The 27850-nt window shown below is 46.2% G+C and overlaps 1 protein-coding gene across 1 annotated transcript; it reads right to left on the minus strand.

Moving 5' to 3' along the window:
- Nucleotides 1-27771, minus strand: pex6 (peroxisomal biogenesis factor 6). The gene is made up of 18 exons (XM_030742913.1): nucleotides 27232-27771; nucleotides 17928-18554; nucleotides 15446-15615; nucleotides 15260-15343; nucleotides 12752-12857; nucleotides 6672-6811; nucleotides 6409-6514; nucleotides 6070-6272; nucleotides 5632-5818; nucleotides 5363-5439; nucleotides 5120-5237; nucleotides 4543-4748; nucleotides 4332-4393; nucleotides 2617-2725; nucleotides 2361-2477; nucleotides 1974-2051; nucleotides 886-1025; nucleotides 1-201 (listed from the first exon to the last, which is right to left on the minus strand). Exons 1-18 carry the CDS (start codon nucleotides 27742-27744, stop codon nucleotides 65-67), a joined length of 3180 nt encoding a protein of 1059 aa, XP_030598773.1. The 5' UTR covers nucleotides 27745-27771; the 3' UTR covers nucleotides 1-64.
- Nucleotides 27772-27850: the final 79 nt, after the last annotated feature.

Genomic DNA, 27850 nt, shown 5'->3' on the forward strand with positions numbered 1-27850 from the left:
GAGAAAGACTGTGACTACAACTTTATTGACATACATGCAAAGACGCACAACAGTTTGTGTGTTTCTACTTTGCAGTTAGTTTTTGTTGAATGTCTTTGTATCGCAGGAGCTCCTGGTCAGAAACAGACGGCTTGAAGTTTTCTAAAGCAGTGGAAAAATCCTCGATGGAGAGGAAGACCGGAGAGTCCTCTGAATCCAGACCTGACAGGGAGAGAGGGGGCGGGGAGAGACAGACAAGTCATCACTGTCCTGCAGTGTGATGATACAGATGGGTACTGAAGACTGCTATTAAAATTTTAATGGTCTCAGTCTGCAGAGATTAATTACAGTGACTGATGCAGCCGCTGTATCAAGGTCACAGAAACTATAAACTAAACTTTTAAAAGCCATTTCCTGATCACATGTTCAACAAGCTTAAAGATTTGGAAAAGTGATGTTTGTCAGACCAACATCAGCTGTAAACAGGCTAAAAATACAACCTGCACCAGCGCAGGAGCACCAGTGTGAACCACAACCAGAGGGGACCAACAAAGATCGAAAGAAGAGGAACAGAGTGGCTTCGAAAACATTGTCTGTACCCCAGCACACAACACAAACGTCTGATAACCACTGCTCAAATAGAAGCAGCATGAACGTGAAAAAGAGTGAAACGCTCACTCGAGCCTATGATTCCTCCATATTTCCACTAATTTCTGATAGAAGATCAAATACTTCAGGAATGATCATAATCAGATCTCCGTTTCAGAGGCACCAAAGCTCAGTGCTCAGTCTCCACCTTAAATCTGCCCCAAATAACAATAAGGGTCTTATCTGTCTGAGTGGTGGGGGGCTCTGCACGGTTTGTGGATAACAGGTCACTGTGTGTGTGTGTCTGTCTCTCCTCACTGTCATTGATGAGGGAGATCTTCCTTTTGATGGCTGCTGTCATGGCATCTGAACAAAGAGCATACAGGTCAGCACCGGTCATGTGGGCGGGGCAGCAGTCCACCACCTCCTGCAGGTTCACAGCGGGGTCTACCTGAAACCTGGAATCAAGAAGGAGCAGTGAGTTTCCAAAGAGGAAGCACAGAGTCCTCTGTTCACTCCATTATCACTTCCAGCCTCAGTACGATGACACACGCCTGTCCATCATCCTGTGAGCATAAGGAGACGTTTACCTTTGAGGTGCTCAAGGTCAAAGGTCAAACTTTCTTAAAGTGTCTTAGATGAGGTTTATTGGTCACATGATACACGGTCTTATTTATATTTCAAGCTCTGCTGCTTTGTTTGTATTCACAACATTTAGGAAATATGCAGGCATATGGGGATATAAATAATACATGTGACCTCTGACCTCACTTTCAAGCTGTCCCCAACATGTGTTTTATCTTTAAGGAAAGTGTCAGGAAAGGATGAGCTGCCTGGTTGGACAGAAATATACTGCAGTATAATATTACATAATGAGCTTATAATTCATGTTATTTACAGCCCAGTTATCCAGGATGTCACGCTGCCTGATCGGATTTTACTAACGTTCAAAAGCTCAAAGAAAACTAAATGAATATGAATCCAACTCTGTTCCCGTCAGAGGAAAAGCTGCCAGAGGGGGCGCTGCCCTGCAGAGGTTTGTGCTCTCTGGGGGCTTCTGGATTACTACAGTTTTGTACTTGAAATAAATATAAAGTGCTTTATTCTACAACACTTTAAATACAGTCTTGAGTGTATAAGATCAGCTAATTTAAAACAAGCTTTGGTAACCTGGCTTATCAAACAGTGGCAGCTAACCGTGGAACGTAGTGAAGTTATAGCTAACTGTGTTCTGTGCATTATAATTGTCCATGAACGAGTCCACATGTTCACAGAAACCAGGCAGGTATAAGATTTGTTTTTAACTGGTTCGCTGGATTGAAGCCGAAACATGTTTGAAATCTGTGGGTGGAAAAAAGGTTGGTGTCTGTTTTTGTTCATACTCACGGCCCTGCTGCTATTCTTACTTTCTGAGGATGGCCTGGAGAACCTGCAGCTGGGAAACTCGATCCTCATTAATTCCCACGTAGACCAGCTTATCAAACCTAAGACGACACGCGGTGCAGGAGAGATTCAGACACACCAAAACCACAAAGATCGATCTGTCACCCAGCCACAAAGGACCCATGCTTGCTTTAGTGAAGAAGCACTGAATCGAGCAATGTGAACAAAAACTCATCAGGAAAATGTTACTGGTTAATCAAGTCATGAATCAAGTGAGCAGTAGGATCATTTTTCAGGATTCATTAAGAACTGATTGTTTTTGGAGCCACTGCAGCGGCCTCTGAAGTGACAGAAACACAACTCTGTGTGTGTGTGTGTGTGTGTGTGAGTGAGTGAGTGAGAGCTCTGACCTGCCAGGCCTCAGCAGCGACTGGTCCAGCAGGTCTGGACGATTTGTGGCTCCGATGACAAAAACCCCGGCAGATGAGTGCAACACATCGAGCTCAGCCAGCAGCTGAGACACGACTCTGAACAAAGAGGTGCGATTAAAAGTTTACACCTGAACTCAGTAACAAAGGTCAGGAGGCCACAGACGGGACTCTTTTCTTTAGAACATAAAATCTGAAAAACAATAAAACTAAATAAAAATGTAGAATGAGTACACACCTGTCCATCACCCCTCCAGAGTCTCCACTGCGCCCCCTGCTGGGAGCCAGAGAGTCCAGCTCATCAAAGAAGATAACACAGGGAGCTGCTGAGCGTGCTCTGTGGAAAACTGATGACATACATTCACAAATATATAAATAAAATTCATACAAACTCTGTATTAATTAATGCTTCTCACACACGTTTGTGGAAACCATTCTTACTGTAAACTGTGACACAAAAGTACTCACGGTGAGCTGCCGTTTCCGAAAATCTACCTATCTGATACTGAAACAGCTTAAAACCTGCTGCTAGCATCTGCGTGCAGATCCTGCAGTGATGACAGACCGACCATCATTACTGTCTGTCATGTGATGCATACCAAGTATTAGTGTAATTACAACAAGTTGATTCAGCTGATGGCAGATACATGCTGTGGAGCAGAGTTGCAGCTAAATAGCTAACTACTGCCATGTTGGCTTCCATGCTGGCTATAGTTAGCCAGTTACTTAGCTACACTGCACCAATCTGGTGATGGTTAGTTTGTAATGTCAGCTGATCAAGTCATTTAAATACATGACTGATTACAGCATGTAGCCCCGTGATAGCGTGTACAGTCTGATGGGTCTAGCTAACAGTACGCATCTATGGTGTGAATCTGAACATCCTAGGTCACATGATTCGAGTTATCACCTTCACAAGATTTTCAGAAAAATTGACCTCTGACCTTTACCTTCAGGTCAAGGTTTCCAAGATTCTACGGCGTCAGTTTGAACATCGACAGTGAGCTAGTTCTCGAGTTATGGTGCTAACCATGCTAACGTTAAACGTTTTGTTGACATTAGCTCAACTTTTTCTTTGAAACAGCCGAGCTAAAAAGGCACAGCCAAGTATCCAGAGCTGCTCAGGGAGTCTGGATTAATTATCTGACCGTATTCATTCGAGACAGCATTTTGCTACACGATATAATTCATCACTGTTAGCAGATGCACTAGCGTTGGCTAACATTAGCCAGAAAAGCACAATTCAGGGTCAGATTTAATCCCAGAAACCTAACAACCATTCAGTGAACTGAGGGAACGAGCCGCTGTGCTGACAACACAACAAACCTGTCTTTGTAAGCTAATGTTAGCTTACATGCTAACATGGATACATTTTGATACCCATTCATCGGCTCGCTGTCTAACCTTACCCTGCTCACTTGCTAAGCATGAAGTTTGTATTAGCGTACGTGTTTTGATGCTGCGAGCAGGAAAGAGGCCCGACAGCAGGGATCCTCAAGTCCAGGCCTCGAGGTCCGGTGTCCTGCAGGTTTTAGATGTGTCCCTGATCCAACACACCTGAATCTAATGGCTGAATTACCTCCTCAGTATGCAGTCAAGTTCTCCAGAGTGCTGCTAATGACTTCTATATTTGACTCAGGTGTGTTGAAGACACACCTAAAACCTGCAGAACACTGGCCCTTGAGGCCTGGACTTGAGGATCCCTCCCCTACGGCAAATGAGGCACTCAGGACGGGTCAGATTTTTTTAAGTTAGGTTAAAATCCATTTGGATAATGGGAAGGTATTCAGTAAATGAAAAAATATTAACCAATGCATGTTTAGGAGGAAACATAATAATGCAGCTTTAGCTTTATCCTTTCACTGAAGTTTCAGTGTTCTCAGGTATAAGACATTAACTTGAAACTGAAATAAATAATAAATAATAAAACTGAATGTAAAGAGTAACAAAAACCTTCTCTGATGTTTTCTTCACTCTGACCCACATACATGTTGATGAGCTCTGGACCCTTGACACTAAAACCAGAAACAGCAGACGGAAAGGCGTCAGTGTGCAATCAGTTTGTTTCAGCCTCCTAATCAGCATTTTGTAGCAAAGAAATGTGGACGAGTTTCGGTGTGGTGCTTTTCTGTCTGCTCGGACAGTTCCATGTGAAAAAGCCCACCTGAGGAAGGTCATGGAGCACTCAGTGGCCACAGCTTTGGCCAGCAGAGTCTTTCCTGTCCCCGGTGGGCCGTACAGCAGGACTCCAGTCCGGTTCAGACCCAAAGACAAGAGCTCAGGACACTGCAAAGGAAGCTGGACGGTGTCTAGGATCTCCTTCTTCACGTGCTGCAGACCTCCAACATCGTCCCAATGCACACGAGGGATCTGCTCACACAGTGTTCAACCAGCAAACAGGACGACAGTATGATGAGACAAGAAACAGCAGCTTCTTTCTAATTTATTCAGCTGCACCTGTGACAAATGAAGACCTGCATGTATCTGAAATGTCTGAAGAAAACAACCAAAACTTTTCTCACTGTAAACAGATAAAACAGAAACGGTTACACATACAAACATGGCTGCCTACTGTCGCAGTTCATTTTGATTTCCAAAATCAGGTTCTGGTTCTTCCTGTTTGCTTTAGTAGCACCAAAGTCAGCCAGAGAAGCATTCGTGCAGGATAAACACGTGTGGCCATATTGGAAACACCAAAAATATTAACAAGAAAAATCACTGTGCTAAACTTTTTTAGTCACCTTTGGGGCTCCGATGGCCTTGGACTGGGCGTCCTGCAGGATCTCCAAGGCGGAGGTGAAGTCCTGGTTCAGGATAGCTACTCCGCTGGAGCACAGATCCTCCTGCTGCTGACCACCACTGCACACACAAGAGGGCTTCATAAAGAGCAGCCACTGAACTACAGGCTGCTCACTGTCTGCATATTTTACACATTATGATACTCTTCTTGATTCTTTCAAACAAAAGCTCCAGGTATTAGTTACCAGGTGTGGATGAGCCTCCGGCAGGCAGCTCTACCAGCCTCAACCAACAACGCTCTGAGATCCCCCAACACGAAACCCTGCAGAGCACAAAAGGAGACAAGGAGGAACATCTGCACTGAATTAAGAGACAAAAATCCTTGGATCAGGAAACGCATGTGGTGTAAAAATGTGCCAAATCAAACATCCCTCTCTTCTATTATGGCCCATGTGTGGCCCCCAACATACTTTCAGCTAACACACTTTAACTGTAACTGGGGCTCATTACGCACTGTGGTGAGTCTGGAGAGACTCTCCAGGTTGACATCCTTCCCCAAGTGAAGGTCTTGACTCAGGCTGGAAAGCATGGCATGCCGCTGCTCTTCAGTTGGACTCTCTATCGCCAGCTGGTGGACAAACGCTGCCACAACACCTGCGGGCAAATCTCGTCGTCTGCAGACAGTTGCCACCATCACCACACTGAAAGACACATTTCATATCTTAAAAGTCATGAATCAATCAGGTCCAAGAGGCTGCTGGTTTTATTACAAACACCGAAGCTGAGCGAGCATGTGCACAGGTTTCATTTCCAGCTGGATACTCAGAGCTGACTGATCAGCAGTCCACGTGGTGCCAAGTCAAACTGCAGTCCTGTGTTTTCAGTCAAGAAGATCAGCTACTAGATGAGACAGACGAGTATTTTTGAATGAGGATCAGAGGCTGTCGCTGACCTGGTGGGGGCGCGGCTGAGCAGCTGGCAGAGCGTCGCCTGGACCCTGCAGTCACTCTCGGTGGCCCCTCGTGACCTGAGGATGAGCTGCAGGTTCCTGAGCAGCAGGATGCAGGGCTGCAGGGCCTCAGCCCTCTGAAACGCTGACGTTAGCTTTGCCTCAGAGGCTGCAGGACTGTCAGCACACAAGGTCACACAGTCGACCTGCACACAAGCAGCCAACCGTGAGAATCCTCTGCATTTTATTTTAAAAATACATATTCTCCTACGGGGGGAATTGAGAAAAATGTATTGATGTATAATTGTTTTATAATTTAAAACTTGAACACAGCTGTCGTGCCTTCAGCAGGTGGAGGTTCAGCCTGCCGCTTGCCACTCTCAACGCTGTCATCTTTCCACTTCCTGCAGCACCATGAAGGAGGACAGTGCAACTAGACAGAGAGCAGCTACAACCAGACATGTGAGAAACATCAGCAACCACATGTCCCATCATGCATTCCTCTATTGCTGGAGTTGTTTATGTGAACAGAAATGTCAGATCCTACTGTGGATTTATAGTTTTTACTGCTTCCTGTTGTACATCCAAGGAGACAGGTATGTTACCTGTGCTGCAGGTAAGGCAGGATGGTGCTGATGAGGAGGTCCACAGTCTTGTTGAGGCCAGGAGGAAACAAACTGCTCCACAGAGATGCTCCCTCTGCAAAGCAGCCGGGGACGGGGCTGTTTATACACGTAGATGCCCCCTGAAGAGAGAAACAAACACACAGCTGTCAGAGCGACCACACTGACCAACCAACAGTCACAACTTAAATTTAGGTCTCGTTTGTGTGTCACAATAATTCTGCCATGTTTGCACTGTGGGTCGGATCTCTGCATCCAGCAACCAGCTGAGCCCTAAATAAGACAACAAATAAGAACTGTAGCTGCAAAGGACCTAAAAGTGTGTCCTTTGTATACATGAGTACACAGAGACAGTTAGCGGTTACATCAGCTGGTGTATGTCCATCTGTGTGCCCTCCAGATCTGTCCGTGTGTTCCCAAATCAAAAACCATGGTTTAACCCAGGAAAATCAGGATCAGATACGAGGCTCACGAGTCAGGGGACAGCGAGAAATATAAGTGGGCCCGTTACGAGCTACGTGAATCCATCAGAGCTGCTAAAAGGGCATATTCCCCAAATCTTGGAGGCTCTTATCTAGAAAACAACACGTAGTATGTGGCGGGGAATCCAATCGGTCACTACAGGAGAAACTCGGACACGGAGCTCAGAGACAGCACCCCTCCAGACTGTCAACAGCTTTAATGACAAGATGGCGCCGGTGAGGTTAGCAGCCGTCGTACCTGTTCCTACGCTTTGTTTGTATATATTAGCTTTAGCTTTAATTTTCGACTTTATAATTTCGCCTGCTCTGTGTCATATCACGTATGACAGACAGACTCTTTTTAATATCAGAATACAGCACTCTGGCTGTATTCTGACACCTTTTTCTCCCGACCCGGCTTGGCCCCAGGAGATCCTGCGTTTCCAGTGGGCCAGCTCAAACAAAGGAGGGCGCGGAGCCCCCAGGTCACGGACAAGGCCCCGAGGGAAAAGAGCCGGCGTAAGAGAGAGGCTGAGGCGTAGAGCGCACCAAACGCCACTGCCGAGCATCCTGTTGGCTAATGTCCAGTCACTGGATAACAAGCTGGACGAACTCAGGGCCAGGATACAGTTTCAGAGGGACATAAGGGACTGCAACATCATCTGTCTCACGGAGACATGGCTGACTCCCCTCATACCGGACCACGCCGTACAGCCGTCGGAGTTCTTCAGTGTTCATCGCACGGACAGAACGAGTGAGTCTGGAAAATCAAGAGGTGTGTGCCTAATGATTAATAACAACTGGTGTGACAGTAGGAATGTTGTCCTTCTGAAACAATCATGTTCACCTAACCTGGAGCTCCTAACCCTGAAATGCCGCCCCCACTACCTGCCCCGCGAGTTCACTTCGGTCATCTTCAGCGCCGTCTATATTCCACCTCAGGCGGACACAAACACGGCACTATCCGAGCTACATGAGGCTATTTCCACCTATCAGGCTAACCAGCATGATGCGGCTCTCATCGTAGCCGGGGACTTTAACAGTGCAAACTTGAAAAAGGTGATACCGGAGTTTATTCAACACATCGACTGCCCCACCAGAGGAGAGAGGACCCTAGACCACTGCTATTCTACATTCAAAGAAGGCTACAAAGCAAAGCCTCTTCCGCCTTTTGGGAAGTCTGATCACACCTCTGTCCTTCTCATGCCGAAATACAAACAACGGCTCAGGCAGGAACCCCCTGCTGTGAGAGAAGTGACACGGTGGTCTGATCAAACAGAGGCCGCTCTGCAGGGTGCGTTGGATTCAACTGACTGGGACATGTTTCGCAGCAGTGTGGGCGGAGACATCGAGGAGTTTACGGAAACGGTTGTGGGATTTATTGGGAAAGTTGTTGATGACACGTCACTTAGGAGGACCATCAGGACTTTTCCCAACCAGAAGCCGTGGGTGGATAAATCTGTCCGCGACGCCCTGAGGTCCCGCACCGTTGCCTACAACTCCGGCCTCGCCTCTGGGAACATGGAGGACTACAAGGCTGCATCATACAACGTCCGCAGAGCGGTGAAAGAGGCTAAACATCGCTACGGCCACAGACTGGAACAGCAACTAGAGGGACTACTATCCACTTGTCATCAGTGGTGCTGAGGTGGAAAGAGTGGACAAATACCTGGGAGTGACCATCTCACAGGACCTGTCCTGGACTCATCACATCATTATTATCAGGCTGTCCTAAAAGCTTTCTGAAAAGCCTTCAGCTGATCCAAAATGCTGCAGCTAGAGTACTGACAGGGACTAGAAAGAGAGAGCAGATTTCTCCCATATTGGCTTCTCTTCATTGACTCCCTGTTAAATCTAGAATAGAATTTAAAATCCTTCTCCTCACCTACAAGGTCTTGAATAATCAGGCACCATCTTATCTCAAAGACCTCATAGTACCATATCACCCCAATAGAGCACTTCACTCTCAGACTGCTGGCTTACTTGTGGTTCCTAGGATACTTAAGAGTAGAATGGGAGGCAGAGCCTTCAGCTTTCAGGCCCCTCTTCTGTGGAACCAGCTTCCAGCTTGGATTCAGGAGACAGACACCCTCTCTATTTTTAAGATTAGGCTTAAAACTTTCCTTTATGATAAAGCTTATAGTTAGGGCTGGATCAGGTGACCCTGAACCATCCCTTAGTTATGCTGCTATAGGCCTAGTCTGCTGGGGGGTTCACATAATGCACTGTTTCTCATTCACCTTATTTACTTTGTTTATACTCCACTCTGCATTTAATCATTAATTGATATTAATCTCTGGCTCTCTTCCACAGCATGTCTTTCTCTCCCCTCAGCCCAACCGGTCGCGGCAGATGACTGCCCCTCCCTGAGCCTGGTTCTGCTGGAGGTTTCTTCCTGTTAAAAGGGAGTTTTTCCTTTCCACTGTCACCAAGTGCTGCTCATAGGGGGTCGTTTTGACTGTTGGGTTTTCTCTGTATTATTGTAGGGTCTTTACCCACAATACAAAGCGCCTTGAGGCGACAGTTTGTTGTGATTTGGCGCTATATAAATAAAATTGAATTGAATTGAATTGAATTGAATTGAATTAACATCACTGTGAAGAAGGCCAGACAGCGTCTCTACCTCCTCAGGCGGCTGAGAGACTTCAAGCTCCCACTCAAGGTGCTCAGGAACTTTTACACCTGCACCATCGAGAGCATCATGCGTGGGAGCATCACCACCTGGATGGGAAACTGCACCAAGCAGGACTTCATGGCCCTAAAAAGGGTGGTTTGTTCAGCTGAACGGACCATCAGAACCACCCTCCCCAACCTGCAGGACATTTACACCAAGCAGTGCAGGCTGAGGGCCATGAAGATCCTAAAACAGCCCAGCAACCCCGGACACTCTCTCTTCTCCCTGCTCCCATCAGGCCGGTGTTACCGCTGCCTGAGGGCTAAGACTGAAAGGTTGAAGAAGAGTTTTTACCCACAAGCCATCCGTCTGCTCAACTCTGAGCCCTAACTGGACCATTATTGCACAATGTAAATATTATAATCTATAATTCCATGTAAAAGTGTGTATAGTGTATAGTATATAGAGTATAATGTATAGTGTGAATTACCTATTTTTATTTTTATTCTTCTTATTTATATATGTGTGTGTATATATGGTTGCAGGTACAAAATACATTTCACTGTGCATTGTACTGTGTATAACTGTGCATGTGACAAATAAACACTATCTTAATCTTAAATCTTAATGCTAGATTTGACAGATTTAACAGACTCTCCCACAAAACTGCCCTGTAACCCTGATGATACACACTCGGGGGTCACACACTCAGGTTCTGAGGGCTCTGAAACAGGTGAACCCCCGGAAAGCAGCAGGTCCAGACGGTGTCTCACCCAGGCCTCTTTCCCACCAACAGGGTTCCGGAGCCGGAGCCGTAATTTGAACCGTTAGGCGGGTTTTCCACCGCGGAAGCACTCGGTGCTCGGCCGAAAAACGGGTTCAATTCCGGCCCCGCAAGCTAGCTGGTCTGGAACCAGGAACGTGTGGCGAAAGCGGCAGAAGGGCGTGACTCTGCCGTCTCGACATCAAGTTTTCTACCATATTACATGTGTATTACATGAGAAAAGCGAAGCGATTTTCACGGCTGTGAATTAGGTTGGGCTCTAAGGCTGAACTTGCTGCTTTGTATCAGTTCATATCACAGATAAAAGGACACAAAGTGCGTACTTGTCGTCTTGCTCTAATCGCTGTCTGTGTTTCCCTCTGTGCTGCACACAGATGCTGCAGTAGTTTGGTTTGGACCCTAAAACGTATTTGCAGCACAAGAAAGGAGACCGTGTTCTCCCACGTTTGTGACCTTCGGCTTCGCGTCCAGACGAGGATCCGCCCACACTCATACGTAAAGGAGCAGTTCACAAAGTGCGGTGGAAACATGGGCCCATTCTTAAGCGTTCACTGGAACCGACACGAGCACCGGCACCTCGGCGGTGGAAACGCAGTAACTGTGAAAAAGGTTCAGAACCAGCTGCACATCATTAGACTGCTCGGGAAGGCTCAGCTGAGCTAGACTAAACTTCTATCCATGGACACAATTTACACACAACGATGCAAAAAGAGGGCGCAGCACATGATCAGAGACCCACACCACCCTGCCCACTTTCTCCTCAGGCCCAAACACACAGCATCCAGCCTGAGGACCAGCAGGGCTGCCGGCATCGTCACACACAGGATCAGATCCCATAAAAGCTTCTTTCCTGCCACAGTCACACTGATGGCATCGCAGAGCTCAGAGTAAAGGAGCGTTCACATCCAAAACCCACTGCGCAATAATTCTCACACAACTAAAATCTAATGTGCAACATTTATTTCTTGAAATAATATTCATTGGTTCAATATCTGTTTGATCTACATGTGCAACATCCACTGTGTTTGGAAAACTTCGCCGTGTGCGGACAGATCCACGTTAAAGTGACGCCGACATTTTCAGTGCTGCTGTTGCGTTATCAGCCTTTTTGTTGAAAAACTAGGGGCTGTACACGCTTAATGATGTCATACATGGTATTCATGCGCGTGCTCCTGGATACGTTTCTATGGCAGATCTATTTTTAGTTCCTAATGAGGGTGAAACGCTCACATGGAGACACCAGAGCGCACCAGAGACTAATTAGTTAAGACATTATGATCTTTAGATTTTCACTGGCAAACTTAAGAAATGGACCGGTTCTGATATAGTGCTTTTCTACTAGAGCACTCAAAGCTTTACACAACAGAGCACATTCACACAAGCACTTTTCTCTGTGTCTAAGTGCTTTCTATCTTCTATCGATGAACGCATCGGAGAGCAACTCAGGGTTCAGCATCTTGTCCAAGGATACTTGGACCAACCAGGGATCAAACCACCAACCTTCCAATCAGTAGATGACCTGCTCTGCCCCCTGAGTTACAGTCACCCCAATACATACGCCTTCCTGAGCAGGGGTGCAAGATTTCAGTCCATTAGAGCGTAAAGCTGCCAGTGGTGCTCTTGGTGCCTGTGGTCCCAGCTGCCTTCAGATCATCAAGAAGCTTCTCCTGTGTATTTTTGGGCTGATCCACCACCTTTCATGATCATCCTCACCCCAGGAGGCAAGATCTTGCATGTAACTCCAGACTGAGGGTGACTGATGGTCATTTAATATTTCTTCCATTTCCAAATAATCGCAGCAGGCGTCTCCACCACACCAAGCTTCAGGCTGATGGTCTTGCAGTCCATTCCAGCCTCGTACAGTCTTGTCCCTGATGTCCTTTGGCAGCTCTTTGGTTTTTGCCCATGGTGGTGGAGAGGGTGGAATGGAAGAAATTACATTTGTGGACAGGTGTGCTCTAAACACATAACGAACTGAGATCAGGTGTATGTGTAGGTGATGTGACACACAGCCTATCTGTGGGTTGTGAGGGATCAAATTCTTATAAACTGATTTGCAAATAACTTTCATGTGATGTGTGCTTTTCTGGATTTTTGGTTTTTATTCTGGCTCTCCCCATTAAAATGAAACTACCATAAAAATTAGAGACTGATTAGAGGATTCAAATGAATATGCAACATGAGGTCAGCACTCAGTATTCACCATATAGAGTGAGGTGCGCTGTCTGTTGGCCAGATAAGCTCCTCCTCCTCCTTCTCTCCCTGCAGATGAGCACACCTTCTGCACCCTGAAGAACAGCACTGGACACCTAACAGGGGTCAAAGGTCACACAGACATTTAATGACACAGAACTGCAATTTACTGTTTAACAAGTATGTGTGACTAAATTACATTTTAAATAATGCTAACAATAAGCCAGACATAATGCATACTTACAAATATTCACATCATAATATACTCATGTGTATACAGGAATATTACTACATAATCTGCTGATATCAATGCATTATGTATAACATCACTATAATCATAAGGCAACCATGTTGTTTACATCTGAGCATATTGCTGAGCAGTAGGTATGGCTTTAATATTGCTCAATAATGAGTCATAGTCTGTACTATTTATAGCCATGAGTCATCCCTGACCAACATGTTAGACCAGAGGTCCCCAACCCCCAGGCCGCGGACTGGTACTGGCCCAGGGGTCATTTGGTACCAGGCCACTTGAAGACTAAATAACTTAATTATTTCCGTTTTACTTATTATCTGAGTCTAGACAATGTTTTATTTTGAAAAATGGACGGATTCTCTCCGTTACATCCCTCTAGGACTTCCTCTTGACATGTGAATATGCTTCTGGTCTGCAGCCTCTCCAGGTGAAATCAAAGCTTGTGTTGGTGTGTGCCGAACCCAGCTAACCCACAAGCTAACAAACAAGAGTAGCAGAGAAACAAGCTCAGGGCTCACTCTGATTCAGCATTACGGTGAGTTGCATTTTTCTTGCGCTTTATACAGTAAAAGTCGCTGAAGTCAAAGTAGCACAAATCGGATTTTCGCTCTTGTCGGATGGCTTCTGGAGGTCCTGATTTTTCCTGATGTTAATTCCAATAAAATCACCTCCTAAATCAGTTGGATTTTCACCTACCTCGGATGGAAAATCTGCTCCCACTGTGATACATTTCCAATTAAATGTGATTCATAAGCCGGATGAGTTTAGCGCTAAAGCCCTCCCCAGCTCCAGTCTGCCCACTTCCATGCACCGGCTCGTTCATGCACAGCTACACACACTAACAACGCCTGGAGACGCTTTAGTGTTTATATCAGTTCATTTTACTGTAGACAATCATGGCAGCAGGAGGCAAGTGTGAGCTACAAACTTACGAGCTAAAATATGAGATTATAAAATTTGCAGAAGATGATGAAGCAGAAGAAACTGCAGCAAAATTCGATATTAGACCCTAAACTGTCGGCTATTTGGAAGAATCGGAGTTTATCCAACTTACACTTTTTTTTTTTACAAGTCGAATGAAATTCCATGACCCATTGGAATCCGACTGAGTATCTTACTTTGAAGGCATGTTTAAACATTACCATGGTGATCAGAGAGGATGTTATTCATGCTGTGGCGATGTGAGGAGGACACTGCTGATAATAGAGTTGCATACACAGTAGATTCACATTTATTATTATACTTAGAAAATATCACAGTTGTATCATTTATTTTGACGTGTTTATCCGCCACACCTTAAAGGCCGGTCTGTGGAAATATTTTCTAAAACTAAACCGGTCCATGGCTCAAAAAAGGTTGGGGACCATTGTGTTAGACGATGCTCAGCCAATCAGAAGTTGGCATCATGGGCTAATCAATCAGGCTGCAGCCTAGAACTGATGTTCCTATAAACCAGTGCTTCTCAGTTATTTTCTGTTATGCCCCCCCAGGAAGAAAAAACCTTTTACAACCCCCCCCCACTCTCCGGCATGACTATAAATATTTGCTGCAGAGCCTGCGCTACGCTGTGAGTAGGCAAAAAAAAAAAGTGCACCATAGAGCTATTACTTACTGTGCACTCTCTGACAATGAGAGCGCCACTGCCACCTAATGCTGTGGATGTGCAATTTCACTTTATTCTAGTACAGCAAAAAAAAAAAAAGCATGTTCCCCGGGGTCAGACGTGCCCCCCCGGTAGCGCACCCCCCCCTTAAATATTGCTATAAACAAACTGGCTCTTTACCTGGAAGTTTCTCACTATCAGCTACTGCCAGCTGTTCGGGACGAGGCCAGCTGCTATACATGGGGAGTCACATGGCATGAGAAAGAGGCTGCATATCATTAGCATATTTTATCATAGCATTAGCAGCCTGAAATCCTCCATGTTGATCACTCTCCACTTCTTGTAAATACAGCCAAAGTGTACAACGGTACTAAACATCCAGGAATATGAATATCGTGCTGCACATCTTTGAAGAGTAAAGAACACGTGCCAGATTTCATGGCTCAGCTCCGTGTGGTTTCTGAGTTTATAGATCAGAAAAGGTAAAACCTCATGGTCAGATGGACAGTATAACAACAATATCCTCCCATTTTATACTGCGCAGGAGCATAAAAAAGGTGCTCCTGGAAAATATTGATCACGTTTAGGTGTCCTCCCCATCCTGCACTTGTATAACCTTAATTAATCAATAATAACTGCTCTTGGCATTTGAGAGGTACCTGTGTATCCCTTCAGAGTTGCTCTTAAGCAGGTCTGGATGGTTTTCAGCTGGAACTGTCAGGATGTCTCCTGGTGAAACCAATCTGAGGAAAGCCAGGACAAACTGGTTAGAATAAAATACTCCATTCTTTGGGAAATGTGTGAGATGTTTGCACCCTCTGTGGCTTAAGAGTGAATCAGCCGACCTGGATGTACTGAAATGTTGAGCCAGCAAGTTGTCATAGCAGCCGAGGTTGTTGTACAGCGGAGAGGCGACCAGCTGGATGTGAAGCTCGCTGGCATATGGTGGAGAAGCTGAGCGGCAGAAACTGTCAGAGCGACAGTCACCGGGCTGTGGAAAAGGTGGTTCCCACCTCTGAGACAAAAACAACAAGAGACAGAACAGGTGAGCACTTCTGACAGAATTTAAAAAGCCTCCTTTTTTAAACAACAAAGCAGTACCTTAAGAAAATGGACTGCAGTGAGGGATGACATGTTAAAAAAATGAATAAATAAAAAAAAAACTAAAAAGCAGCACAGTGGTGCAGCTGTTAGCACTGCTGCTTTACAGCAAGAAGGTCCTGGGTTCGAATCCAGGTGTGGCGTCTACATGTTCTCCCCGTGTCTGTGCAGATGCTCTCTGGGTAATCTGGCTTCCTCCCACAGTCCAAAGACATGCATGGAGTCAGGTTAAAGTCAGTGTGATGGGGTGTGTTGCCTACAGGTGGAGACAAGATGTGGCGAGGTGCTTGGAAATGTTGTAGGTGGCTGAGTTTATACTGCTGATGATGGGACTCACTAATTTAGAAGATCTTCATTTAGCCAGGCAAAAGAGTTTGTTGCTCCATGAAGCTAGGAGCTCTTACTATTCATCACTGATTGAAGAAAATAAGAACAACCCCAGGTCTCTTTTCAGCACTGTAGCCAGGCTGACAAAGAGTCAGAGCTCTGTAGAGCCAAGTATTCCTTTCACTTTAACTTTAGTACTCTCTCCAAAATCCTTGAAAGAGTAGTTGTAAAACAGCTAACTGATCATCTGCAGAGGAACGGTTTATTTGAAGAGTTTCAGTCAGGTTTCAGAATTCATCACAGTACAGAAACAGCATTAGTGAAGGTTACCAATGATCTTCTTAGAGCCTCTGACAGTGGACTCATCTCTGTTCTTGTCCTGTTGGACCTCAGTGCAGCTTTGATACTGTTGACCATAACATTTTATTACAGAGATTAGAGCTTGCTATAGGTATTAAAGGTACTGCACTGCAGTGGTTTGAATCATATTTATCTCATAGACTCCAATTTGTTCATGTAAATGGGGAGTCTTCTTCACACACTAAGGTTAATTATGGAGTTCCACAGGGTTCTGTGCTAGGACCAATTTTATTTACATTATACATGCTTCCCTTAGGCAGTATTATTAGAAAGCACTGCATCAATTTTCATTGTTATGCAGATGATACTCAGCTTTACCTATCAATGAAGCCAGATGACACACATCAATTAGTTAAACTGCAGGAATGTCTTAAAGACATTAAGGCCTGGATGACCTCTAATTTCCTGCTTCTAAATTCAGATCAAACTGAAGTTCTTGTACTCGGCCCCACAAATCTTAGAAACATGGTGTCAAACCAGATACTTACTCTGGATGGCATTACTTTGGGCTCCAGTAACACTGTGAGAAATCTTGGAGTCATTTTTGACCAGGATATGTCCTTCAATGCACATATTAACCCTTTGACACCGAATGTGTCCACTGTGACACGACATACTTCAAAAGTACCACCGTTCGCGGACGTCCGGCAACAAATACCGTAATACCCCTATATGGCTGTGATGCGCAATTTCTGGGCTTTCAGGAACCTTTTGCGTTTTTTCTATAGGACAAACGGTTGTGGAGTTACGGTAATACGCCAGCTGATCAATGTTCCTTTGATCAACCGACTCCGAGCTGATACGCCACGTCTCAATCAGCTGTTCACCGCTATTGAGGGCAAGAAACGGGCACTTCAGCAGCGATCGCCCGGCGTTAAAGGGTTAAACCTCTTTTCACTCTGCTTATATCCCACTCTAGATTTAATCATTAGTTATTATTAATCTCTGTCTCCCTCCCCTTACAGCAGATGACCCCCCCTCCCTGAGCCTGGTTCTGATGGAGGTTTCTTCCTGTTAAAGGGAGTTTTTCCTTCCCACTGTCACCAAGTGCTGCTCATAGGGTGTTGTGTTGTTGTTGTGTTTTCTCTGTAGGGTTTTTGCCTTACAATATAAAGCGCTGTGAGATGACTTAGTGTGATTTGGTGCTATATAAATAAAACTGAACTGAATTGAATTTATCAGCTCACCCTGGCTCTTACATCTTGGATTTGCATACTGGCTCACTCACTAGTTAGGTGTGGTGGTCCTTGACGTGACTCAGCTGCAGTGTCACTTCCTGCAGTCAGATGAACTCCAACTCTGGGAGCTTGGGCTGCAATTGGTGACAGCATTTCTTCTGCTCTGATGATCCACTGTGAACTGGAGAATTACTCAGCATTCAAACAGATTGCCAAGCTCAGCAAAGCTGCAGAGCAGAACAAAAACGACTGTCACCAGCTGCAGTCCACGAATGTAGAACTGGAGTTCACCCACTGGTTTTTGTACTGTGGGTAAACTCTTATTTGGTTACTGAGGTATTTGTAGAGTGTGTTGAAGCACCTTCATCCTGAGCATGCAGCTGTTCACAGGGATCACTTCTCCTTCAGTCATGTTGAACCACAGAGTCGGTGATATGAAGCCCAAGTTATCATGGCTCTGTAGTTCTGGACTCAGCACCAGATCCATCACCACTACGGAGACCAGCCTCTCTCTGCAGACGCCCCCCATGAAATCAGCCTCTCCTGTGGGTGCTCTGGAAGATCTGCTGGGCCTCAACAGCCTCACCCACTCCTGGTTGAAGAGCCCCAGTCTGAGAAGCAGCTGTTTGCTCACAAACACACAGCTGTCCATGTCCACAGCTGCTCCCTGTTGATCTCTGATCTCAAGCCATTGCTGGGTGTCCATTACCTGGACTTCCACCCTGCACTCCAACGCATGCAGGACACCTGAGAATCCAGAGCCCAGCAGTCTCTTGTTATCAAGTAGACATCGTCCAGCACCGAGGTCATCGGCATAATGCGCGAAGTCTGACACACAGAGTCTGAGTGGTCTGCAGGGTGGGGGGGCACCTGGGGGGTCCACTGAATCCCAGCAGTCAGTCAGAACCAGAGAGGTGTCAGCTGTGATCCTCCCCTGTGTTACAGGACTGCACTCCAACACCAGCAGCTCCAACAGCTGCTGCTGCACCTGAAGAAGAGAAAACAGCTCAAATACAGACACAAACATAGCAGTGACATTTTTGGGGTTTGCAAACAGCTGCAGCGAGCAGTGGCTCAGCGGAAAGTGCTTCACTGCTGCCAAGAGAATGAGTTTGAGTAGCTGAACAGTAAAAGCACCTAATCAGATAAAATATACATCATCACCGTCTGGGAGCGGCTCAGCACCTACCTCTGTCTCGCAGCCTGACTGCACTGAATCTGTAGAGCCTACGTGCCCTACGTAAGCAGCACACAAACACTTTTTGGCACAACAGGCATTCATGCTTGTGCAAGTTATGTGTTAATCCCCGTGTGGTCGTGTCCCGGTGTTATCATTATTATTGCTCTTCTCTCACTGATAAATTCATAAACTTGAAGTAGCTGGAAACACACAGGAGGAGTCGGCGGTGCTGAACAGACCAATCAGAATCGGCTGCATCGACCGCAGGATTGTCTCGTTGTGCGAGTCAGGGAACAATGATATGACGTTTTCTATCAGCGTGATCAAAGATACTGTGGGCTCCGTCATTGTGGGATATTTAGGTCCCACCTCAGTGGAATTTTAAAGCGGACCCTTAGAAATTATTCTGGTTTTACCTCCATCCAGGGGCGTGGTGGCCATCGGGAGGTTCGGGAGTTTTCCCGAACGGCCAGTGATCAGAATTTTTTTATTTATTTATTTATTTTTTTACCCAATTAAGCACAGCAATGCTCGCGCGGCCACAGGTGCAGACAGTGATGGTCGGTCGCGAACGTTTCGGCGCTAAGTGAATGACAGGAGCTGGCTCTTTTTTCATCAGGAGGGGCTACAAGCACAGCCCAGCAGTGTTAATCCGGTCTTTAAGTCTGACATAATTTCCGGGTCCAAATGCTCCTAAATAAACAGCAATGGCATAACTAATGACTGTTCACTATTAAAGATGATTGTAACATATCTTATCAGCTGCAGCTATTTCCGCTTCTCTTTCTCATCGGCAAAATTACAGCTGAGTGTGTTTTTTAAAATAAATATTAGTTTTCGTCAACGACCCTTTTTTTCATGACGAAAACGAGACGATAACTAAATAAAAACTACCTAAAAGGATAAAAATGATGACGAAATTAATTGACACTTTTGTCAGCGAATGAAAACAATGCTTGTCAGGAAAACATCCAATCCAATCACAGTTGCGCAAATTTGCTCTAAACCCGGGAAGACCAAACTAGCCTGTGATTGGTCGTTCCTTCTGACAGAACTAAGTTATGTAACCAATGTCAGCAGGGAGAAAGAGAAGAGCCGATGTATGGACACATTTGTCCTTTGATGCTGTGACAAACTAAACGATGTGTAAACCATGTGGGGCGACTATCTCGGGTAAAAACGACATCTGCAAACCAGTCACCCAGATCTCCATGCAAAGGTCAGCATTTTAATGTCATGCAGGGTAAAGTGTTTTTCCCAGTTTGTGTTTAGAGAAAATCTCCACACCGCGGTGGATTAGCCTTTATAATCTTAGTCCTGAACACTGCCCTGTACCTTTCAGAGCGTCCTGCTGTAAAACGCTCGGATTATCTCAGTAAGGTGGTGTTAATGATCAGGTGTGTGGGAAGCAGGTGAAACGCTAATGTTAATATTATTAATAATATTCCATAACTTTGAATAAATGTTTAATTTTGTGTAAGTGTGTATAAAGACTACTTCAAGGGAACTGAAGAAAAAGCATTTACATTTTACACCCTTTATATTTTAGTCGACTGAATTTGTACGATAATTCATCGACTAAAATTAGACTAAAACTAAAACTATTCAAATGACTAAATTATGACTAAAACTAAATTACATTTTCCTCACAAGACTATGACTAAAACTAAATCAAAATTTGCTGTCAAAATTAACACTGCAGCCCAGGAGCTGGGGGGGGGGGGTCTTTTCCCCCCTTTTGCTGCTCCGTTGTATGATCAGATAAAAGGCCTCTCCAAACCAAGCTCCCGGGCTGAATTTCAACCCCAGCCCGCCCCTGTCTCTAGTGATAAGAAAATGAAGCTTTTGTGAAGCACTGAACCATTTGAGCCAAATGGTTTGAAAATAGGTTAATTACTCGAAGCTTCAATTATAGCGCCTTCTCCTGGAAAAGTGCAATGCTTTCAATTACACACCTGCACGCACACGCTCACACACTGATCTGAAACATCTTTGCATTGTTTGAGGCAAACACGTTATGACCAGATATGATATCAGGTTCTATTTACAAATAAAGATGGATGCATATGTGTGTGTTGTGTTGTTGAGCAGAGTACTGGGACAACATGGCATTAACCAGGTGTGCTTGTGTAACTAACGCTCTTGCGTTAATCTTGATACGACAGCGTTGAAAGGATGAGCAAGAGATTGTCTTTAATTCATAACTCAGCAGTAACTGTTGGCTATAACAACGCTAAAACTGTGCGATTATGGACCTGGATGACTCGGTCGCTCACCGTGGTGAAGTTAGTTTCAAGTTGGATACTGGATATTCAAGCTCCGCGGAGTTAGCGGCATCTAGCTCACAGTTGATCCGATACAGGGAGCACACTCATTTTCGTTCCATTTTAAGCCTTTTTATATTTTTTAGGATTTTTTTAGTCAAAAATTGTGATTTTTCTTCATGTGACCTGCTCACTCAAAATCTGTGTGAAATTGTTTTGCTAGACTAGACAGATGAGGCACACTCATTTATTTTTATATATATATATATATATATATATATATATATATATATATGTGTGTGTGTCAGTTTTGGTCCTCCATAAGATATGTCTGAACTAACTGATCAGCTGGAGCGAGAAACTCAGAGTTTTTTTTTTTTTTTTTCCCCCAAGATGGCGCCACGGTAGGCAGCCTGTTACTGCAGCTCCCAGGTTACTTCCCTTTCTTGTGTGTTTTTCTTGTGTTTTTAGTTTTTCTTTCAGACTCTTAGTTTCGTAGTTATATTAGATATCAAACCCGTCATGGACCTGCGAAGTTTCATTAGAGTAGTGGCATTCCTTATACTCTTTTTCAAGAATCAAGAATCAAGAATCAAGAATGCCTTTATTTTTGGGACTTTTCACCACTTCATCTGGAGAACCGGTGAGCCACTCTATTGTTTACAGCCGGGATCAGCTGTTAGCCCTGTGCAACAGGGATTCTGAAGGAATTACGGCGTCGGAGGAGGGGATGCAGAGCTGGAGCGAAGTACCGGGAGAGGAGGAGACGGTACAAACCGAGCATTCCATCTATTCTCATGGGTAACGTAAGATCTTTACCCAACAAGATGGAAGAGCTGGCGGCGCTAACCAGACTGCAGTGGGAGTACCAGCAGAGCAGCCTCCTGCTGTTCACGGAGACTTGGCTCACGGATCACACACCGGACTCCGTCGTAACATTGGAGGGCTTTCAGCTGGTGAGAGCGGACCGGAGCATGAGGGAGAGTGGTAAGAGGAGAGGTGGGGGACTGGCGATGTACGTTAATGAGAGATGGTGTAACCCAGGACACATCACTGTGAAGGACAGCGCTGTACCAAAGACATTGAACTGTTAGCGGTTAGCGTTCGGCCATACCACCTGGCCCGGGAGTTTTCACATGTTATTGTGTTAATTGTTTACATCCCGCCGTCGGCCGACGCTACAGCAGCCTGTGAGGACATCCACACCACCGTCTCTCAGTTACAGACGGCACATCCGCAGTCCCTGATTATCATCTCTGGGGACTTCAACCATGCCTCACCTTCTTCCACTCTCCCTAACTTCACCCAATATGTCGACTGCCACACAAGGGACAATGAAACTCTAGACCTGCTGTTTGCTAACACAAAGGAGGCTTACAGCTCATCACCTCTACCCCCGCTTGGCCACTCAGACTACAACCTGGTCATTCTTCACCCCACCTACACCCCCATTGTGAAGAGGAAACCCCCCACCAAGAAGACAATAAGACTGTGGTCTGAGGACTGCAGTGAGGCCCTGAGAGACTGTTTTGAATGTACAGACTGGCAGGAACTCTGCAGGCCTCACGGTGAGGACATCGACGCCCTCACCCACTGCATCACAGACTACATGAACTTCTGTGTGGAGAACACTGTGCCAACCAAGAAGGTACGGTGCTTCTCCAACAATAAACCGTGGGTGACCCCAGAGCTGAAGGCCCTGCTGAACGAGAAGAAGAGGGCCTTCAGATCTGGAGACAAGGAGGAACTGAGGAGAGTGCAAAAGGATGTAAAATACAAGATCCGGAGAGGCAAAGAGAGCTTCAGGAGGAAGATGGAGGAACAGCTCCAACATAACAAAGTCCGAGAAGTCTGGAGAAACATGAAAAAAATCTCTGGCCACTTTGAGGACAATGGAGGAGCCACAGTGTCTGCTGACCGGGGGTGGGCTAACAACTTGAATCTGTTTTTCAATAGATTTGACTCTGGGTCGTTGACCACCTCCCCCACCCCTCAGCTCCCATCTGCCCCCTTCCCTATGCTGACCCCCCTCTCTCCTGGTGCAATGCCATCATTGCCTGCGCTCTCCTCACCCTCACCCACAGCGGAGCCAGCCCCATCAACCACCCAAACCCAGCCTCACATCCACCTCACAGCTGATCAGGTGAGAAGTCAGCTCAGGAAGACGAAGATCAGGAAGGCAGCGGGTCCAGATGGAATCAGCCCCAGACTGCTCAGGGATTGTGCAGACCAGCTCTGTCAGGTGGTCCTGCACATCTTCAACCTGAGCCTGAATCTGGAGAAGGTTCCTGAACTGTGGAAGACTTCCTGCATAGTTCCAGTGCCAAAGATCGCACATCCCAGGGAGTCCAACCACTACAGACCTGTGGCCTTGACTTCTCACCTGATGAAGACCATGGAGAGGCTCATCCTGCACCACCTCCGCCCACTGGTGAGCTCAGCGCTGGACCCCCTGCAGTTTGCCTACCAGCCTGGCATCGGGGTGGACGATGCCGTCATCTACCTGCTGCACAGATCCCTCTCTCACCTAGAGCAGGCAGGGAACACTGTGAGGGTCATGTTCTTTGACTTCTCCAGTGCTTTCAACACCATCCAGCCTGCACTGTTGAGAGGGAAGATGGAGGGAGCCGGAGTGGACAAGCAGCTGACGGCATGGATCATCAACTACCTCACCAACAGACCACAGTATGTGAGGTGCCATGACTGTGTGTCTGATGTAGTAGTCTGCAGCACGGGGGCGCCACAGGGCACTGTCCTCTCACCCTTCCTGTTCAGTCTGTACACCTCAGATTTCAGGTACAATTCAGATCATTGCCACCTACAGAAGTTCTCAGATGATACGGCCATCATCGGATGCGTATCAGATGGGAACGACCAGGAATACAGGGGGGTCATCAGTGACTTTGTCGGCTGGTGTGAGAACAACGCACTCCAAATCAACGCCAGCAAGACGAAGGAGATGATCATAGACTTCAGGAGGAAGCCACCCCCTACAGCACTGGTGAACATCCAGGGAAAGGACATTGAGACAGTGGTCTCCTACAAGTACCTGGGTGTTCATCTCAACAACAAGCTGGACTGGAGTACAAACACAGACGTCCTGTATAAGAAGGGCCAGAGTCGACTCCACCTGCTGAGGAGACTGAGGTCCTTTGGTGTCTGCAGGACTCTGTTAAAGACTTTTTATGACTCAGTGGTAGCATCTGCCCTTTTCTACGCAGTGGCCTGCTGGGGGGGTGGATGCACCGAAAGGGACAGGAGCAGGATCGACAAACTGGTGCGGAGGTCTAGCTCTGTGTTGGGATGTCCTCTGGAGTCTGTGATGGTGGTGGGTGAGAGGAGGATGTTAGCAAAGCTGACATCCATCATGAACCCCCCATCACCCTCTGCATGAGACCGTGGGGGAACTGAGCAGCTCCTTCAGTCAGAGACTGAAACATCCTCGCTGCAGGAAGGAGCGCTTTCACAGGTCATTCATCCCAACAGCAGTTAGACTGTATAACACATCATAATGTCTTGAGTCACTTGGACACTTTACCTACTCTGCCATCACTTTATCCATACAGTCAGATACATTTTATTTATTACACTCACCCATATAATGCATACCGTGTATGCTGTGTACCTTACCGGCTACAAATGTATATAATATTTTGATATCTTTATATAGTGTTTGACGTGTGTGTATATGTGTGTATATGTAAATGTGGGTATTGACACTGATATATATATATTTATGTATATAGTGCTTATGTATATGTGTATAGTTTTTTGCTATTTTATTTTATTCTATTGAATTTTAGTTTTAGTTTTTAGTTTAGTTATTTGTTCTTACTCATCCTTTTCATTTTTTCTCTGTATTGAGCTGCTGTAATGCACAAATTTCCCCGTCGTGGGATCATTAAAGTTTTATCTTATCTTATCTTAAGCCCAGTTCTGATGCACGGAGGGCACGTTTGACATCACTGCGCTAAGGTCGCTTGCAGTTGCACTGAAATGCAACTGCCCCATCTAGTGGTGCAACTGAGCACACCAAGAGAGTAAGAAACTGATAAAAGTTCGATTTTCACTGAACTAACTTCCATCCATCCATCCATCTCACATCATTATTTTCATTGGGGAAATCTCGTGGGCTTCTTCCTTTTAAGTGACCTAACTGAAACTTCCTTTTTGTTTCTTCAATAAAAAAATAAATAAATAAAAAAAATAATTGAAATTACGAAAGTAGGGGGCAGGTGGAAGAAAACGTATGCTCTGGAGAGAAGACAGAATACGTGTGTGAATGAGACGGAGACAGGTGTAGGTCTAATAGTGAAGATGCAAAGAAGATAGATGAGTTTAAATATCTGGAGTCAGCTATCCAAGGCAACTGAGAGGTGAAGCACAAGAGAGGTGAAGAAGAGAGTTCAGGCAGAGTGGAGTGGGTGGAGACCAGTGTCGGGGTGATTTGTGACAGAAGGATAGCAGCAAGAGTGAAAGAAAGGTTTACAGGATGGTAGTGAGACCTGCTATATGGTTTGAAGACGTGGCACTGACAAAAAGACAGAACAATGAAACCACGAAAGAATAAAACATTTTGCATTAACATAAATAAATTAACAATCCAGGTCTCACTATCGTTGCCCACGTGAGCATTGGTTTCCCAGTAGGACCACAGAGTCACCAGATGGGGCACCCCACTGAACTGTCGCTGAACGCAAACGACAGTCTCGACCTGTTACTTGGCCTTAAGGCGCAGGGAAACAATTTTCTCGTCCACCTACCCCAGCCCACCACCTATCACCGAGGGCAACTCCAGACTGGAAGAGACTCCAGCCTTCTCCAGGAGACTGGTTCCAGAGCCCGTGCCTTGAGGTGAGCCTGACTATATCTAGCTGGTCTCTCTCAACCTTAGGCACTAGCTCAGGATCTTTCCCCACCAGAGAGGTGAAGGTCCATGTCCCAAAAGCCAGCCCAGAGATGCTCACCCAGGAGGCATCCTAGTCAGATCTCAGCCTGCCTGGGAAGGCCTCGGTGTGTTCCCCCAGATAAGCTGTAGGAGGTGCCTGGGGAGAGGGAGGTCTGGGTTCCTCTGTTTAGGCTCCTGCCCCTGGGACCGGCCCGGATAACCTGCGTATACTTGCATATGCAATGACAAGAGGGGCGGACTGGCATACGGGGCTAGCGGGGAAATCCCCAGGGGTGAACCACTGGCAGGGCGAGTGCAACAGCAAGTATGTAAGAGGTGACAGGTTCTGGGGCGCTGATGTTTTGCTGGGCCATTGTGCCCCAAACTATGCCATATCAAATGGCTTCTCTACCTCTCCTCCACTCCAGTCAGGCAGATCAGCTCTGCTGCGTGCGGCCGCAGAGCTGATCTGTAACACATGAACAAGTGCTGCAGGGCCGGCCAGCTGAGCTGACAATGAAGATCAGAAAAACTCGTCCCAATAAGCCCAGGCTACTAAAACAATATGCAGGATATGCAATAAAGGAAACAAAAGAAGGACCACAGGATGCTGAAGATGAAGTGGAGATAATTTACAAAAACTGTTCATCTTGCAACAATTGTCCATTTTGCTGCCATCATGTTCTGAGGCAATACAACCTCCTTACAAATGCATACAGCATCATGGGGCTTACATACAAGTTTCTTCTCACCCTGTAACACAGGTAGCTCGTGAAAGAAGCTTTTCCACGCTAAAATTAATCAAACAGGCTTAGGGCCTCTCTTTCACAACAGCACCTTGAGTAGCCATGAGCATGAAAGCCTCAGCCAGATGTACTAAAGATGCTGGAGCATAAGATAATAGATGGTGTAACAGAAAAGATGTTGCTGCAGAGGCTACACATAGAGTAAATAATGTAGGTTTACAAAAGCAGGAGCTTTCCAGTCTTTCTTCCACTCTTTTTTTTCAGGTTCAAGTTGTTAAGTTCAAAGGTTACTTTGTTGACAGCAAAAAAATATGTGGCTTTGTTATAGTTCCCCATTTGGATATATATCTATACATGTATGTTGTAGCATTAAATTACATTGGTCATCTCATATTATCAATGTAACTATGTGTGTGTATACACTCATATATATATTTTTTTTAACCAAGCAGCGGTAGGTGGGCCAGTCTGTTAGGAACTTCCGGGCCAGTTTTTCTCCCCAGTCCGCCCCTGCCTCCATCCGTAATAGTGTTCACTTCTGTTGCTAGCTAAGCCCGCACAGCCACATTAACAGTCCTGACCCTCACCTGTCCCGGGTCCTCTCCCAGTGTCGGATGGCGGGGAAGCAGCAGCGGGTCTCCCTGCCGAGCCAGCAGCCAATGTCCCGAGCGGCAGAGCTCCAGCAGCCTGCCGGTGAAGCGCTCCGCTCCGGTCAGGCGGAGGCTCTGTCTGCTGCAGGCTCCCAGGATGACTCTGTGCAGGCTGACCGGCTCCGCAGCCCGGACGGTTCCGGTACTTCTGAACCGCTGGAGCCCGTGGTGCCGCAGGAAGAACCGGCTGGTGAACAGACGAACCCGTCGCGCTGACTCCGGGTCGACTCTGGGGCAGTCAGCCGTGTCCTCCTCGGTAGTCTGATGAACGCGCAGAAAAATGCCCGACCTGCCGAAGCCCTGAGGCCGCTTCGGGGTGAAGAGGACGATCGGCGGATCCGTGTGCTTTAGGAAGACCGAGTCCAAGTGTGATTTAAACATCAAAACATCCAGAGGACTGAGGTGTGACGGAAAAGTCTCCAAACAACTCAACTCCACCTGAACCGCCATGACCCATCTTCTTCGTTGCCTCTGCTGCTTCCGGCGCACCATTACTGCAACCCAGTGGACGAACGGAGGAACTACAGGAAGACCTAAACCGTGTGTGTGTGTGTGT

The sequence above is a fragment of the Archocentrus centrarchus genome, chromosome 1, assembly GCF_007364275.1.
Source record: "Archocentrus centrarchus isolate MPI-CPG fArcCen1 chromosome 1, fArcCen1, whole genome shotgun sequence".
NCBI lineage: Eukaryota > Metazoa > Chordata > Actinopteri > Cichliformes > Cichlidae > Archocentrus > Archocentrus centrarchus.